The sequence below is a fragment of the Gorilla gorilla genome, chromosome 17 (genome assembly GCF_029281585.2).
Source record: "Gorilla gorilla gorilla isolate KB3781 chromosome 17, NHGRI_mGorGor1-v2.1_pri, whole genome shotgun sequence".
NCBI classification, from domain to species: Eukaryota; Metazoa; Chordata; class Mammalia; order Primates; family Hominidae; genus Gorilla; species Gorilla gorilla.
The window spans coordinates 90,841,032-90,858,622 of NC_073241.2; the positions used below are offsets into that span (position 1 = coordinate 90,841,032).

The 17,591-nt window shown below is 40.6% G+C and overlaps 1 protein-coding gene across 1 annotated transcript in view; it reads left to right on the forward strand.

The window, feature by feature from the left end:
* Nucleotides 1-17,591, forward strand: part of CDH20 (cadherin 20) — a 222,361-nt gene that overhangs the window by 179,743 nt on the left and 25,027 nt on the right. The window contains exon 7 of the mRNA XM_004059490.5: nucleotides 14,864-15,117. Within this exon, the coding sequence (XP_004059538.2) occupies nucleotides 14,864-15,117 (254 nt within the window). The remainder of the gene's footprint in view (nucleotides 1-14,863; nucleotides 15,118-17,591) is intronic.

Sequence of the window (17,591 nt, forward strand, 5' to 3'; positions counted from 1 at the left end):
ATGTTGACAGTGGGGTGTTAAAGTCTCCCATTATTAATGTGTGGGAGTCTAAGTCTCTTTGTAGGTCACTCAGGACTTGCTTTATGAATCTTGGTGCTCCTGTATTGGGTGCATATATATTTAGGATAGTTAGCTTTTCTTGTTGAATTGATCCCTTTACCATTATGTAATGGCCTTCTTTGTCTCTTTTGATCTTTGTTGGTTTAAAGTCTGTTTTATCAGAGACTAGGATTGCAACCCCTGCCTTTTTTTGTTTTCCATTTGCTTGGTAGATCTTCCTCCATCCTTTTATTTTGAGCCTATGTGTGTCTCTGCACGTGAGATGGGTTTCCTGAATACAGCACACTGATGGGTCTTGACTCTTTATCCAATTTGCCAGTCTGTGTCTTTTAATTGGAGCATTTAGTCCATTTACATTTAAAGTTAATATTGTTATGTGTGAATTTGATCCTGTCATTATGATGTTAGCTGGTTATTTTACTCGTTAGTTGATGCAGTTTCTTCCTAGTCTCCATGGTCTTTACATTTTGGCATGATTTTGCAGTGGCTGGTACCAGTTGTTCCTTTCCATATTTAGCGCTTCCTTCAGGAGCTCTTTTAGGGCAGGCCTGGTGGTGACAAAATCTCTCAGCATTTGCTTGTCTGTAAAGTATTTTATTTCTCCTTCGCTTATGAAGCTTAGTTTGGCTGGATATGAAATTCTGGGTTGAAAATTCTTTTCTTTAAGAATGTTGAATATTGGCCCCCACTCTCTTCTGGCTTGTAGGGTTTCTGCTGAGAAATCCGCTGTTAGTCTGATGGGCTTCCCTTTGAGGGTAACCCGACCTTTCTCTCTGGCTTCCCTTAACATTTTTTCCTTCATTTCAACTTTGGTGAATCTGACAATTATGTGTCTTGGAGTTGCTCTTCTCGAGGAGTATCTTTGTGGCGTTCTCTGTATTTCCTGAATCTGAACGTTGGCCTGCCTTGCTAGATTGGGGAAGTTCTCCTGGATAATATCCTGCAGCGTGATTTCCAACTTGGTTCCATTCTCCCCATCACTTTCAGGTACACCAATCAGACGTAGATTTGGTCTTTTCACATAGTCCCATATTTCTTGGAGGCTTTGCTCATTTCTTTTTATTCTTTTTTCTCTAAACTTCCCTTCTCGCTTCATTTCATTCATTTCATCTTCCATTGCTGATACCCTTTCTTCCAGTTGATCGCATCGGCTCCTGAGGCTTCTGCATTCTTCACATAGTTCACGAGCCTTGGTTTTCAGCTCCATCAGCTCCTTTAAGCACTTCTCTGTATTGGTTACTCTAGTTATACATTCTTCTAAATTTTTTTCAAAGTTTTCTACTTCTTTGCCTTTGGTTTGAATGTCCTCCCGTAACTCAGAGTAATTTGATCGTCTGAAGCCTTCTTCTCTCAGCTCGTCAAAGTCATTCTCCATCCAGCTTTGTTCCGTTGCTGGTGAGGAACTGAGTTCCTTTGGAGGAGGAGAGGCGCTCTGCTTTTTAGAGTTTCCAGTTTTTCTGTTCTGTTTTTTTCCCCATCTTTGTGGTTTTATCTACTTTTGGTCTTTGATGATGGTGATGTACAGATGGGTTTTTGGTGTGGATGTCCTTTCTGTTTGTTAATTTTCCTTCTAACAGACAGGACCCTCAGCTGCAGGTCTGTTGGAATACCCTGCCGTGTGAGGTGTCAGTGTGCTCCTGCTGGGGGGTGCCTCCCAGTTAGGCTGCTCGGGGGTCAGGGGTCAGGGACCCACTTGAGGAGGCAGTCTGCCCGTTCTCAGATCTCCAGCTGCGTGCTGGGAGAACCACTGGTCTCTTCAAAGTTGTCAGACAGGGACATTTAAGTCTGCAGAGGTTACTGCTGTCTTTTTGTTTGTCTGTGCCCTGCCCCCAGAGGTGGAGCCTACAGAGGCCGGCAGGCCTCCTTGAGCTGTGGTGGGCTCCACCCAGTTGGAGCGTCCGGGATGCTTTGTTTACCTAATCAAGCCTGGGCAATGGCGGGCGCCCCTCCCCCAGCCTCGCTGCCACCTTGCAGTTTGATCTCAGACTGCTGTGCTAGCAATCAGCGAGACTCCGTGGGCGTAGGACCCTGGGAGCCAGGTGCAGGATATAATCTCGTGGTGCACCGTTTTTTAAGCCCGTCAGAAAAGCGCAGTATTCGGGTGGGAGTGACCCGATTTTCCAGGTGCTGTCCCTCACCCCTTTCTTTGACTCGGAAAGGGAACTCCCTGACCCCTTGCGCTTCCCAAGTGAGGCAATGCCTCACCCTGCTTCGGCTTGCGCACGGTGCGCGCACCCACTGGCCTGCGCCCACTGTCTGGCACTCCCTAGTGAGATGAACCCAGTACCTCAGATGGAAATGCAGAAATCACCCGTCTTCTGCGTCGCTCACGCTGGGAGCTGTAGACCGGAGCTGTTCCTATTCGGCCATCTTGGCTCCTCCCCTCCAAATGTCCAACAATGATAGACTGGATTAAGAAAATGTGGCACATATACACCATGGAATACTATGCAGCCATAAAAAATGATGAGTTCATGTCCTTTATAGGGACATGGATGAAACTGGAAATCATCATTCTCAGTAAACTATCGCAAGAACAAAAAACCAAACACTGCATATTCTCACTCATAGGTGGGAATTGAACAATGAGATCACATGGACACAGGAAGGGGAATATCACACTCTGGGGACTGTTGTGGGGTGGGGGGAGGGGGGAGGGATAGCATTGGGGGATATACCTAATGCTAGATGACGAGTTAGTGGGTGCAGCGCACCAGCATGGCACATGCATACATATGTAACTAACCTGCACAATGTGCACATGTACCCTAAAACTTAAAGTATAATAATAATTAAAAAAAAAAAAAGACATTTTAGAAGGCAATAAAGCTCAACATGTGCAGTACCAACAATGTGTAGAACTCCCCTAAAGTACAACATGGACAGCTTTGACTAGGTCTGGCTTGCATGGGCAGTAACAACTACTGCTTAGAAAGATCCCTTTGCCTCCCATTGACACTAGAGCACTTATAAGGTGTTATCAATTGGAGAAGCAACGCTATTTCTAAAATATCAAAATATGAAAAACTGTGCATCTTACATTACTGAAATACATTAATAAAATCTGCATATACTATCACTCAACCAGTAAACGTTAATACTCACATTGGGAAACTTTTTGCACTGTTCAATGTAACAATTTTTTTAGGTTTTTGCTACCCTTTGAGTTTCTGGTTTTGCTAGGCACTGGGGAATAAAAATCTGACTAAGTCACAGCTTTTGCCCTTGAGTATGGGGAGTGGGATCAACACAGAAAGAAATATTTGTAATACAAAAGAAAAGCTATAAAGGAAGTATAATAGTGTGCTGTGAGAACAAAGAAGGGAATACTTAATCCTCCTTAATTAGTAATTAAAGTTTCATTACTATTTTGTGCCATAATTTTCATGACTCAGTTTTTAAGGATATAATGGCTTTTTGTTTTTGTATCCTCTAACTTGAAGAAACTTCTTGAATTTGGAAATTGGGTTCTCAGATATTATTACTTTTTTATTTTCTATTATGAATACGGAAATAAATAATTATTTGATATTTAAAATAAAAAGGACACAAACTATTCAAGAGGGAAAAGCCAAAACTCATATATCAAGTGTGGGCAATTTAAATGTTAAGAGCTGAGCAGAGTGGTTGCAGCTTCTTGGGATGGAGGTGGGAGGATCTCTTAAGCCTAGGAGTTTGAGACCAGCCTGGGCAACATAAGCAAGAGTTTGTGTCAGTACATAAATAATTAAATAAATAATAAAGTTTAGACAATTGAGGGCAATGTTTTGTTTCCATTTTAAATGTGGAAGTGAGGGAGACAATAATCTTAGAGAGTTTAAAAGTCTTAAGTAACTTACTTAAAAAGAATTTCAATAATAATTAAAAACTCACGCTAGTGCTTTCAACAGATGCTGGAACAATTGGATACCATTTGCAAAAAAATAAAGAAATAAACCTCAATTATACCCCCACAAAAAAACTCAAAATGAATCATGCACCTAAATGTAAAAACCTAAAGCTATAAAATTTCTAAAAGGAAACTTAGGAGAAAATCTTTGTAATCCTGATTGGACAAAGATGTATTCCATATTACATCAGAATCCCAACCTACCAAAGAAAAAGTAAGACTTCATCAAAGTTAAGAGTTTCTGCTCTTCAAAGGACACTGTTGTGGCAAGATGGCTGAATAGGAAAAGCTCCAGTCTGCAGCTCCCAGCGAGATCAATGCAGAAGGCAGGTGATTTCTGCATTTCCATCTGAGGTACCTGGCTCATCTCAATGGGAGTGGTTAGATAGTGGGTGCAGCCCAGGGAGGGCGAGCTGAAGCAGGGTGGGGCGTTGCCTCACCTGGGAAGTGCAAAGGGTCAGGGAATTCCCTCTGCTAGCCAAGGGAAGCCATGGGGGATTGTGCTGTAAGGAACAGTGCATTCTGGCCCAGATATTACGCTTTTCCCATGGTCTTTGCAACCAGCAGACCAGGAGACTCCCTTGGGTGCCTACGCCTCCAGGGACCTGGGTTTCAAGCATAAAACTGGGCAGCTGTTTGAGCAGACATCGAACTAGCTGCAGTTGTTTTCGTTGTTGTTTTGTTTTGTTTTGTTTTACCCGCAGTGGCACCTGGAATGCCAGTGAGACAGAACCATTCACTCCCCTGGAAAGGGGGCTGAAGCCAGGGAGCCAAGTGGTCTAGCTCAGTGGATCCCACCCCCATGGAGCCCAGCAAGCTAAGATCCACTGGCTTGAAATTCTCGCTGCCAGCCCTGCAGTCTGTAGTCGACCTGGGACACTGGAGCTTGGTGGAGGGAGGGGGGTCCACAATTACTGAGGACTGAGTAGGCAGTTTTCCCCTAACAGTGTAAACAAAGCCACCACGAAGTTCAAACTGGGCAGAGCCCACCGCAGCTCTGCAAAGCCGCGGTACCTAGACTGCCTCTCTAGATTCCTCCTCTCTGTGCAGGGCATCTCTGAAAGAAAGGCAGCAGCCCCAGTCAGGGGCTTATAGATAAAACTCCCATCTCCCTGGGAAAAAACACCTGGGGGAAGGGGTGGCTGTGGGCACAGCTTCAGCAGACTTAAATGCTCCTGCCTGCCAGCTCTGAAGACAGCAGTGAATCTCTCAGCACAGCACTCAAGCTCTAAGGGACAGACTGCCTCCTCAATTGGGTCCTTGACCCCCATGCCTCCTGACTGGGAGACACCTCTGAGCAGGGGTCCACAGACACCTCATAGAGGAGAGCTCCAGCTGGCATCTAGCAGGTGCCCCTCTGTGAAGAAGCTTCAAGAGGAAGGATCAGGCAGCAATCTTTGCTGTTCTGCAGCCTCCGCTGGTGATACCCAGGCAAACAGGGTCTGGAGCGGACCTCCAGCAAACTCCAGCAGACCTGCAGCAGAGGGACCTAACTGTTAGAATGAAAACTAACAAACAGAAAGGAATAACATCAATATCAACAAAAACAACATCCACACAGAAACCCCATCCAAAGGTCACCAACATCAAAGACCAAAGGTAGATAAATCCATGAAGATGAGGAAAAACCAGCACAAAAAGGCTGAAAATTCCAAAAACCAGAATGCCTCTTCTTCTCCAAAGGATCACAACTCCTCACCAGCAATGGAACAAAACTGGATGCAGAATGAGTTTGACAAACTGACAGAAGTGGGCTTCAGAAAGTGGGTAATAACAAACTTTTCCAAGCTAATGGAGCATGTTCTAACACAATCCAAGGAAGCTAAGAACCTTGAAAAAACATTAGAGGAATTGCTAACTAGAATAACCAGTTTAGACAAGAACATAAATAACCTGATAAAGCTGAAAAACACAGCATGAGAAATTCGTTAAGCATACACAAGTATCAATAGTCAAATTGATCAAGTGGAAGAAAGGATATCAGAAATTGAAGATCAACTTAATGAAAAAAGCATAAAGACAAGATTAGAGAAAAAAAGAATGAAAACATATGAACAAAGCCTCCAAGAAATATGGGACTACATGAAAAGACCAAACCTACGTTTGATTGGTGTACCTGAAAGTGACGGGGAGAATGGAACCAAGTTGGAAAACACTCTTCAGGGTATTATCCAGGAGAACTTCCCCAACCTAGCAAGATAGGCCAACATTCAAATTCAGGAAATACAGAGAACACCACAAAGATACTCCTCAAGAAGAGCAACCCCAAGACACATAATTGTCAGATTCACCAAGGTTGAAATGAAGGAAAAAATGTTAAGGGCAGCCAGAGAGAAAGATCAGGTACCCATAAAGGGAAGCCCATCAGACTAACAGTGGATCTGTTTGCAGAAACCCTGCAAGCCAGAAGAAAGTGGGAGCCAACATTCAACATTCTTAAAGAAAAGAGTTTTCAACCCAGAATTTCAAATCCAGCCAAACTAAGCTTCACAAGTGAAGGAGAAATAAAATCCTTTACAGACAAGCAAATGCTGAGACATGTTGTCACCACCAGGCCTGCCTTAAAAGAACTCCTCAAGGAAGCACTAAATATGGAAAGGAAAAACTGGTACCAGCCACTGCAAAAACATACCAAATTGTAAAGACCATTGACATTATGAAGAAACTGCCACAACTAACGGGCAAAATAACCAGCTGGCATCATAATGACAGGATCAAATTCACACATAACAATATAAACCTTAAATGTAAACAGGCTAAATGCCCCAATTAAAAGACACAGATTGGCAAATTGGATAAAGAGTCAAGATCCATCAGTGTGCTGTATTCAGGAGACACATCTAACATGCAAAGACAAACACAGGCTCAAAATAACGGGATGGAGGAATATTTACCAAGCAAATGGAAACCAAAAAAAAAAAAAGTAAGGGTTCCAATCGTAGTCTCTGATAAAATAGACTTTAAACCAACAAAAATCAAAAAAGACAAAGAGGCCAGGCATGGTGGCTCACTCCTGTAATCCCAGCACTTTGGGAGGCCAACGTGGGTGGATCACAAGGTCAGGAGATCGAGACCATCCTGGCTAACACGATGAAACCCCATCTCTACTAAAAATACAAAAAATTAGCCAGGCATGGTGCTGGGCACCTGTAGTCCCAGCTACTCAGGAGGCTGAGGCAGGAGAATGGCGTGAACCTGGGAGGCGGAGCTTGCAGTGAGCCTAGATTGTGCCACTGCACTCCAGCCTGAGTGGCAGAGCGAGACTCCGTCTCAAAAAAAAAAAAAAAAAGACAAAGAAGGGCATTACAGAATGGTAAAGGTATCAATGCAACAAGAATAGCTAACTATCCTAAATATATATGCACCCAATACAAGAGCACCCAGATTCATAAAGCAAGTTCTTAGAGACCTACAAAGAGACTTAGACTCCCACACAATAATAGTGGGAGACTTTAACACCCTACTGTCAATATTAGTCAGATCAATGACATAGAAAATTAACAAGGATGTTCAGGACTTTAACTCAGCTCTGGACCAAGCAGACCTAATAGACATCTACAGAACTCTCCACCCCAAATCAGCAGAATATACATTCTTCTCAGCACGACATCACCAATCTAAAATTGACCACATAATTGGAAGTAAAACACTCCTCAGCAAATGCAAAATAATGGAAATCATAACAAACAGTATCTCAGACCACAGTGCAATCAAATTAGAACTCAGGATTTAAAAACTCACTCAAAACACACACAACTACATGAAAACTAAATAACCTGCTCCTGAATGACTACTGGGTAAATAACTAAATTAAGGCAGAAATAAGGTTCTTTGAAACCAGAACAACATACCAGAATCTCTGGGACACCGCTAAAGCAGTGTTTACAGGGAAATTTATAACACTAAATGCCCACAGGAGAAAGTGGGAAGGATCTAAAATCAACACCCTAATATCACAATTAAAAGAACTAGAGAAGCAAGAGCAAATAAATTCAAAAGCTAGCAGAAGACAAGAAGTAACTAAGATCAGAGCAGAACTGAAGGAGATAGAGACACAAAAAACCTTCAAAAAAATCACTGAATCCAGGAGCTGGTTTTTTGAAAAGATTAACAAAATAGATAGATTGCTAGCCACACTAATAAAAAAGAAAAGAGAGAAGAATCAAATAGACACAATAAAAAATGATAAAGGGGATATCACCACTGATCCCACAGAAATACAAACTACCATCAGGGAATACTATAAACACTTCTATGCAAATAAACTAGAAAATCTAGAAGAAATGGATACATTCCTGGACACATACACCCTCCCAAGACTAAACCAGGAAGAAGTCGAATCCCTGAATAGACCAATAACGAGTTCTGAAACTGAGGCAGTAATTGAGGCCTACCAACCAAAAAAGCCCAGGATGATACAGATTCACAGCCGAATTCTACCAGAGGTACAATGAGAAGCTGGTAGCATTCCTTCTGAAACTATTCCAAACAGTACAAAAAGAGGAACTCCACCCTAACTCATTTTATGAGGCCAGGATCATCCTGATACCAAAACCTGGCAGAGACACAACAAAAAAAGACAATTTCAGGCTAATATCCCTGATGAACATCGATGTGAAAATCCTCAATAACATACTGGCAAACTGAATCCAGCAGCACATCAAAAAGATTATCCACCAAGATCAAGTCGGCTTCATCTCTGGGATGCAAGGCTGGTTCAACATATGCAAATCAATAAATGTAATCCATCACATAAACAGAACCAATGACAAAAACCACATGATTATCTCAATAGTGCAGAAAAGCCCTTCAATAAAATTCAATACCCCTTCATGCTAAAAACTCTAAATAAACTAGGTATTGATGGAATGTATCTCAAAATAATAAAAGCTATTTATGACAAACCCACAGCCAATATTATACTGATTGGGCAAAAGCCGGAAGCATTCCCTTTGAAAACTGGCCCACGACAAGGATGCCCTTACTCACCACTCCTATTCAACACAGTATTGGAAGTTTTGGCCAGGGCAATTGGGCAAGATAAAGAAATAAAGGGTATTTGAATCAGAAAAGAGGAAGTCAAATTGTCTTTGTTTGCAGATGACATGATTGTATATTTAGAAAACCCCATCATCTCAGCCCAAAATGTCCTTAAGGTGATAAGCAACTATAGCAAAGTCTCAGGATACAAAATCAATGTGCAAAAATCACAAGAATTCCTATACACCAATAATAGATAGCCAAATCATGAGTGAACTCTCATTCACAATTGCTACAAAGAGAATAAAATATCTAGGAATCAAACTTACAAGTGATGTGAAGGACCTCTTCAAGGAGAACTGCAAACCACTGCTCAAGGAAATAAGAGAGGACACAAACAAATGAAAAAACATTCCATGCTCATGGATAGGAACACTCAATATCGTGAAAATGGCCATACTGCCCAAAGTAATTTATAGATTCAATGCTATCCTCATTAAGCTACCACTGACTTCTTCACAGAATTAGAAAAAACTTCTTTGAATTCCATATGGATCCAAAAAAGAGCCTGTATAGCCAAGACAATCCTAAGCAAAAATAACAAAGCTGGAGGCATCACAGTACCTGACTTCAAACTATAGTACAAGACTATAGTAACCAAAAAAGCATGGTACTGGTACCAAAACAGATATATAGACCAATGGAACAGAACAGAAGCCTAAGAAGTAATGCCACACACCTACAACCATCTGATCTTTGACAAACCTGACAAAAACAATCAATGGGGAAAGGATTTCCTAGTTAATAAATGATGTTGGGAAAACTGGCTAGCCATATGCAGAAAACTGAAACTGGACCACTTCCTTATGCCTTATACAAACATTAACTCAAGATGGATTAAAAACTTAAACATAAGACCTAAAACCATAAAAACCCTAGAAGAAAACTTAGGCAATACCATTCAGGACATAGGCATGGGCAAAGGCTTTGACTAAAACACCAAAAGCAATGGCAACAAAAACCAAAATTGACAAATGGGATTGAATTAAACTAAAGAGCTTCTGCACAGCAAAAGAAACTATCATCAAATTCAACAGGCAGCCTACAGAATGGGAGAAAATTTTTGCAATCTATCCAGCTGACAAAGGTCTAATATCCAGAATCTACAAGGAACTTAAACAAATTTACAAGAAAAAAAAAAACAAACAACTGCATCAAAAAGTGGGCAAAGGATATGAACAGACACTTCTCAAAAGAAGACATTTATGCAGCCAACAAACATGAAAAAAAGCTCATCATCACTGGTCATTAGAGAAATGCAAATCAGAACTATATTGAGATACCATCTTATGCCAGTTAGAATGGTGATCATTAAAAAAGTCAGGAAACAACAAATGCTGGAGAGGATGTGGAGAAATAGGAATGCTTTTTTACACTGTTGGTGGGAGTGTAAATTAGTTCAACCATTGTGGAAGACAATGTGGTGATTTCTCAAGGATCTAGAACCAGAAATACCATTTGACCCAGCAATCCCATTACTGGGTATATACCCAAAGGATTATAAAACTTTCTACTATAAAGACACATGCACACGTATGTTTATTACAGCACTGTTCACAATAGCAAAGACTTGGAACCAACCCAAATGCCCATCAATGATAGACTGGATAAAGAAAATGTGGCACATATACAATACGGAATACTATGCAGCCATAAAAAAGGATGAGTTCATGTCCTTTTCAGGGACATGGATGAAACCACCATTCTCAGCAAGCTAACACATGAACAGAAAACTAAACACTGCATGTTCTCACTCATAAGTGGGAGGTGAACAATGAGAACACATGGACACAGGGAGGGGAACATCACACACCAGGGCCTGTCAGGGGTGGCGGGCTAGGGGAGGGATAGCATTAGGAGAAATACCTAATGTAGATGACGGGTTGATAGGTGCAGCAAACCACCACGGCACAGGTATACCTACGTAACAAACCTGCACATTCTGCACATGTATCCCAGGACTTAAAGTATAATAATAATAATAATAAAGGACACTGTTAAAAGAATGAAAAGACAAATCACAGACTAGGAGAAAATATTTGCAAATCATACGTCTGATAATGGAACTTGAATATAAAATATACAAAGACCTCCTCAAGAAGACATAGAAAGATGCATCACGAGGCAGTAAGGAAGTGCCAATCAGAACTACAATGAGATACCACTTAACGCACACTAGGATAGATAAAAATTTTAACACTGGCAAAACCAAGGGCTGACAAAGATGTGCAGTAACTAGAGCTTTCATATACTCCTGGTGGGAATTCAAACTGGTACTGCCTTTCTGAAAATTCATTTGGAAGTTTCTTATAAAGTTAAAAATATATTTACTATACAATCCCACAACTCCAGTCCTAGGTATTTACCCCACTGAAATGAAATTTTATGCTCATACAAAAACCTCTATGTAAATATTTATAGGTTTACTCATAACTGTCAGAAATTGGAAAAAAACACAAATGTATCTCTAGTGAAGAATGGATAAATCAACTGTTGTGCAGCCATACAACAGAATACTACTTGGAAATAAAAAAAGAACAAACTCACCAGGCATAGTAGCTCACGCCAGTAATCCCAGCACTTTGGGAGGCCAAAGCCGAGGTGGGCCTATCACCTGAGGTCAAGAGTTCAAGACCAGCCTGGCCCACATGGTGAAACCCCGCCTCTACTGAAAATACAAAAATTAGCCAGGCGTGGTGGCACACACCTGTAGTCCCAGCTACTTGGGAGGCTGAGGCAGAAGAGTCGCTTGAACCCGGGAGGCAGACATTGCAGTGAGCCCAGATTATGCCACTGCACTCCAGCCTGGGTAACAGAGTGAGACGCTGTCTAAAAAAAAAAAACTCCTCATTCATGCAACATGGATGAATCTCAAATGCATCATGCTAAGTGAAAGAACCCTAACTCAAAAGATTACATACTGAATATAGTTTATCTGACATTATACGACATTCTTGCAATAGAGACAGAACATACATGAATCAGTGTTTGCCAGGGGCTGGGTGGGAGGGGAGAGCTTGACTACAAAGGGGCACAGAGAGGGTCACGGGGGTTTTGAAACAGCTCTATAGCTTGATTATCACGGTAGACACATGACTGAATACACTAGTCAAAACCTGCCAACTTTATACTAAAAAAGAAATTTTAATGTATGTAAATATATAAATGTATGTAAATATCTTATTTTTTAAAACATACAAATTTCACACAAAATTAGAAAAACGATTTAAAATTAAAGGGAAAACAAGTTTTGCCTAGCTCAAACCTAACACGAACAACAGTGTCCACAACTGTGTTACAAATACATAAAGAATTTTAAGAGCGTATAAATGTAATTTACCAGGAAAGAAAAATGTTTCGATTTAGGGACCAAGCATTAAATGAATTGGTAAAATAGTCCTTCAAATATATCATTAATCTGACTGGCAGATTTCCCTGTTTATGAAAACCTTGCCTTTTCAATGACAACTAGGGAGGCAGGCTGGCTGGTGGAGATGGGCGTCTGGGTTTGAATGGGGCTTCTTGGTTTGGATGGAAATGGCTGGCGACCCATGACACAGGAAGCACTATGTCTGCTACTAAGTAAATGGTAAACAAGCAGTAACCCAACAACAGCAACAAAACAAAAAAAACTTTATTAAAATTTGAAAATAACAATTATATGAATGCATTAAATTATTACATGTACCCTGAAAATATGTACATCTATTATGTATCCATTTTTAATGTAATTTTTTTGAGACAAGGTGTCTCTGTCACTCAGGCTATGGTGCAGTGGTGCCATCATAGCTCACTCTAAACTGAGCTCAAACCATCCTCCTGCCTCTGCCTCCCAAGTAGCTGGGATTACAGGCACATGCCACCACACCCAGCTAATTTTTTTTTTTTTGGTAGCGATGTAGGTCTCATTAGGTTGTCTTGGCTGGTCTCGAAATCTTGGCCTCAAGCGATCCTCCCACCTCAGCTTCCTACATTGTCAGGCTTACAGGCATGAACCACTGCTCCTGGCCAAAAAGTTGACTTTTTTTTTTTTTTTTTTCTTTTGAGACAAGAGTTTCACTCTTATTGCCCAGGCTGGAGTGCAATGGCTTGATCTCGGCTCACCGCAACCTCCACCTCCCAGATTCAAGTGATTCTCCTGCCTCAGCCTCCCGAGTAGCTGGGATTACAGGCATGTGCCACCACACCCAGCTAATTTTTGTATTTTTAGTAGAGACGATTTTTTTTAAGAAAGAAAATAACAAATCTAGTTAAAGCAACACCTACTGATATTTTTTTCTGAAAAGCAAAGCAGTTGTTTAAATGGGTACATGCCTCTCTCTAACATGAAATGTGCTGCCATTCAACATATTTTATGAAAAAAGTGATGTTTAGCTAGAAAAATGTAAGTTATTGCTATGTTGACACACAACTTTTAAGTTCTAGTAAGTGCTTTGCTATCCACTTTTATTTTGTGGGACTTAACATTCCGAGATGTTCTGAAATACTTGTTGCTTAAAACACACATGTTCATCAGCTTTAAACAAAAATAGATTAGTCTTCAGAAATAGCATTTTAAGTTCACGTTCTGCCCTGGAGCACTGTATTTATTTTGAAAAAAAAATTCTGAAGATAGGAATAAATCAAAAAAGAGAACAACCAAAAAAATTGTATTTTATGCGATGGAATTTTATAGACAAAATTAAAGTCCTTGTGGAAGAGCTGTAACCACGTCAGCGTACTCCAGGCTGCTGAGCTTCCTGCATCTTGGGTTCTTCAACTCTAAAAGGTCAAATAAGGGTTTTAAAGGGGTTTGTCAGCAGGGTGTGGTGGCTTATGCCTGTAATCCCAGCACTTTGGAAGGTTGAGGTGGGTGGATCATCTGAGATCACGAGTTCCAGACCAGCCTGACCAACATGGTGAAACCCTGTCTCTACTAAAAATACAAAATTAGGCAGGCATGGTGGCACATGCCTGTAATCCCAGCTACTTAGGAGGCTGAGGCAGGAGAATCACTTTAACTTGGGAGGTGGAGGTTGCAATGAGCTGAGATCACACTGTTGCACTCTAGCCTGGGTGACAGAGCGAGACTCCGTCTCAAAAAATAATAGTAACAATAAAAGGGATTGTGCATGATGAACTAAATATACAAACATTGATCTGACACAGCACCTGAGAACCTTGTGTGGCACAGTTTCTTGAAAAGAATCAATATTGCCTTTGTACTCAAGAATAATTTTTTAAGGAAAAAAACAAAAGCCTAGGCCTCAGTTGCATGAATATTCAGATAGATAGATAGATAGATAGATAGATAGATAGATAGATAGATAGATAGATAGATAGAATAGATATATGGAATATATATGGAAGTTTGTGTTTGGAATACAAACTTGCTCTTAATTGTTGTGAAGTCCTTTCAAATGAGCAAGCACCTCTAAAGATAATGTGACCAACCGTCCTGGTTTGCCTGGGACAGAATAGAGTCCTAGGAAATGAAACTTTTCATTTTAGAACTGAGACAGTACCAGGCAAATTGGGCCCAGGAGTGAGGGGATTCCTGGGATCTCTCTAAAGACCAGGCTGATTGAAGGGTAGACAAGTTAAAGCCAAGTTTGCCCAGAATAAACGGGCAAACTATTATCAAACTGGCTTCCTTAACTATCTCTGCAATGACTAATATCTTATCCTCTTTACCCAAAGTGCTGAAACTGACATTAAGACCAAGAACTACAGAACAAGACAAAGATTTCCCTTCTTTCCCGTTTACCTTTTTCCCACTTAATGAATTGGAGAATCTTCCCACCAGCCATCAATATTAGGCATCCTTTTGAACGTTGACATATTTTGAATCTTGAACCTCAGTGGCGAATCAATTTTCCTGTCATTACTTTTCAGCCCCTGAGTTTTGAAAGCAAGAAAAGCTACACCTTAAAGGTGGAGGGAGCCAATCCTCACCTAGAGATGCGTTTTCTGAACTTGGGCCCATTTCAGGACACAACAACAGTGCACATCAGTGTGGAAGACGTGGACGAGCCCCCTGTGTTTGAACCTGGCTTTTACTTTGTGGAGGTGCCTGAGGATGTGGCGATTGGAACAACCATACAGATCATTTCTGCCAAGGACCCAGATGTGACCAACAACTCAATCAGGTTTTTCCACAGATTTCACCTTTTCCTTATATGCTGGAATCTTCCCTTCCCTTGTATGTAATTTTCTAGCACTTTTCCCTTTGTTTCTTTCTTCTCTATCCCATTTCTGGAGACTCTCCTCTTTGAGTTTTTTGTATTGTTTTTTTTTTCCCCTTAAATAACATGGCCTTGCCAGGTTATTTAGAAGTGTCATTATGTTTACAAGTCACTTTCAATTGGTTGACACACACACACACACACACACACACACCCCTTAGTTCTCAGTCATGGTCCTGTTGCCATTTGGGGGTGGATAATTCTGTGTTGTTGTGGAGGGGTTCTCCTGTGCACTGAACCATGTTTAGCAGCATCTCTGGCCTTTACCCACGAAATGCAGTAGCACTCTCTGAGTTGTAACCATCTAAAATGTCCCCAGATCTTGCCAAATGTCCAGGGAAGTGGTGTAAAATCACCCCAGGTTGAGAGCTACTGATTCAGATAAAGTATAATCAGACACACAGATGTCAAAATGTTAAAATCCATTGACTCTCAGTGGTAAACATAAAGGAAATCATCATGCATTCTTCCATCTTTTATGAATCTTTGACATGTTTTACTTTTTAAAACTGGGGAAAACAATATATACTACATATATTCCACATACTATAGAAAGAGCAGACATAGAAACTACTTCTGTTGTCAGCAACTTCAATGCCTTGTAGACTGGCCAGACAGATGGGTCTTTGTATGGCAATACCACGTATCTATCTCTCCAAAGCATGTTTTGGAATTAAAGATTCCAACCAAGATGCTTCCACTCAAGAAGATGAGAACTGCTCTTACAGTCATGGCCATCTCTCATCAACTGGAACCAAAGTGCAAATAGTTGATGGACAGGTTGACACCACAACCTTCCAGAGCAGCTGCCAAACCTATGAAGCTTGACACAAAAGATCAGAATTCCAAGGCTGTCGGAAGCCATCTGTCACATTAATTGTTGAAAGCCACACAGTAAAATGAATCTGGGGCTTTAGTGCAGATAACACATTTTAAACATACCGCACTTTATCAAATGCCTTTTCTGTCAGCTGGCTGCTTCTCTCACCTAGTGCTGTTTTGTATTTAATGAAAACGTGCTTCTGTAGTTTAACAAGAACGGCTTTCTCTAGAGAATAACCATACTAGGGGCAAATTCACTTCCTCTAACCAACCAGTAAACATTTTACATGTTCAGGCATTAAAATGGCAAAAACGATTTTATATGAATTCTGATATTTGATTTTTTCAAAGGCAACTAATGTATTATATAACAACTTTATAGATGTTGTATTTCAACCTGAAGCTTTTTAAATATAAACTAGGATGGGGAGAGATTAGTCAACCATATTATCCCCAAAGCAATCACAATGAAAACAAAACGTTGTGTGTATTTTCAGAAGCCAAGAATATATACCTTCTGATCCTAATTTATTAATTATATATGTATTAATCCACCATAGGCTAATTAATCTATTCCTGTAACAAAAGACCCTATGAGAGAAACTTTAAAGAATAAAACTTTCACCACTGGCATGAAGTAAAATGAGGTAGACAAAATGAAGAAATCTTGTCTGGCTAACAGAAAATGCTGCTTCAGATGATGACCAATTGAAAACTATCAGTTGGCCAGCACATCCGTTAGCATCAGGGAGGTTCATATTGGAGTGTCTGGCTACCCCACTAGAACCCAGGCAGGATGAATGCAAGAGTGAACAGGCCAGAGGCACAGGGCAGGGTCCACTGGGCTGTTCTGGGGCAGGACTGCAGATCCTGAGATGAAAATTGGTGAGAACAAGGCCACAAGGCCAGAGGTAATAAGACACGGCTCAGGCACAAGGGGCAACGTGAAATTCCAATGATCAGATCTGGGGATAATTCTCCCTCTGCATTTTGGTTACAAAGAAAGAGAGGAATTCTTATTGCTAGGTATGAGGTCCCTGACTCTTTGTACTATCCAATAGCAACAAAGAATGGTCCCTGGACCCAAGAAGAACACTGGGGGTCCTAGACTCTCAGAGGGAAAAGCACTTAAAACTCAATGAACTCCCTGGCTCTCATTTCAAAACCCATTTGGGAATTCCTTTCTTCTGTTATCTTTCACCAAACTGCTCTTCTTATCCTTATTTTTCATATTAAAGTTACTTTCTTTTAAAATAATGTGTATAGTTATATGCTGCATGGCTAATTCATCATCTGCATTTTTGTTACAAAGAATAAATGAGATTTATATTCTTAAAGAGAAAATATCTATTAAATAATTCAAAAAATCAACACATCACCGGAAGTTAAAATGTTACAGATAAAAGGCCATTTAACAAATTATTAGGACTTTTATAATCTCCTTTCTAGAAAGTTGATGGTGTGTTCAGGGATATATGCTGGTCCTCACTTATTTATAATCCCCAAAACAAAATCTCCAGATTTAGTGATATTTACATGAAAAGACAATGTTTGGA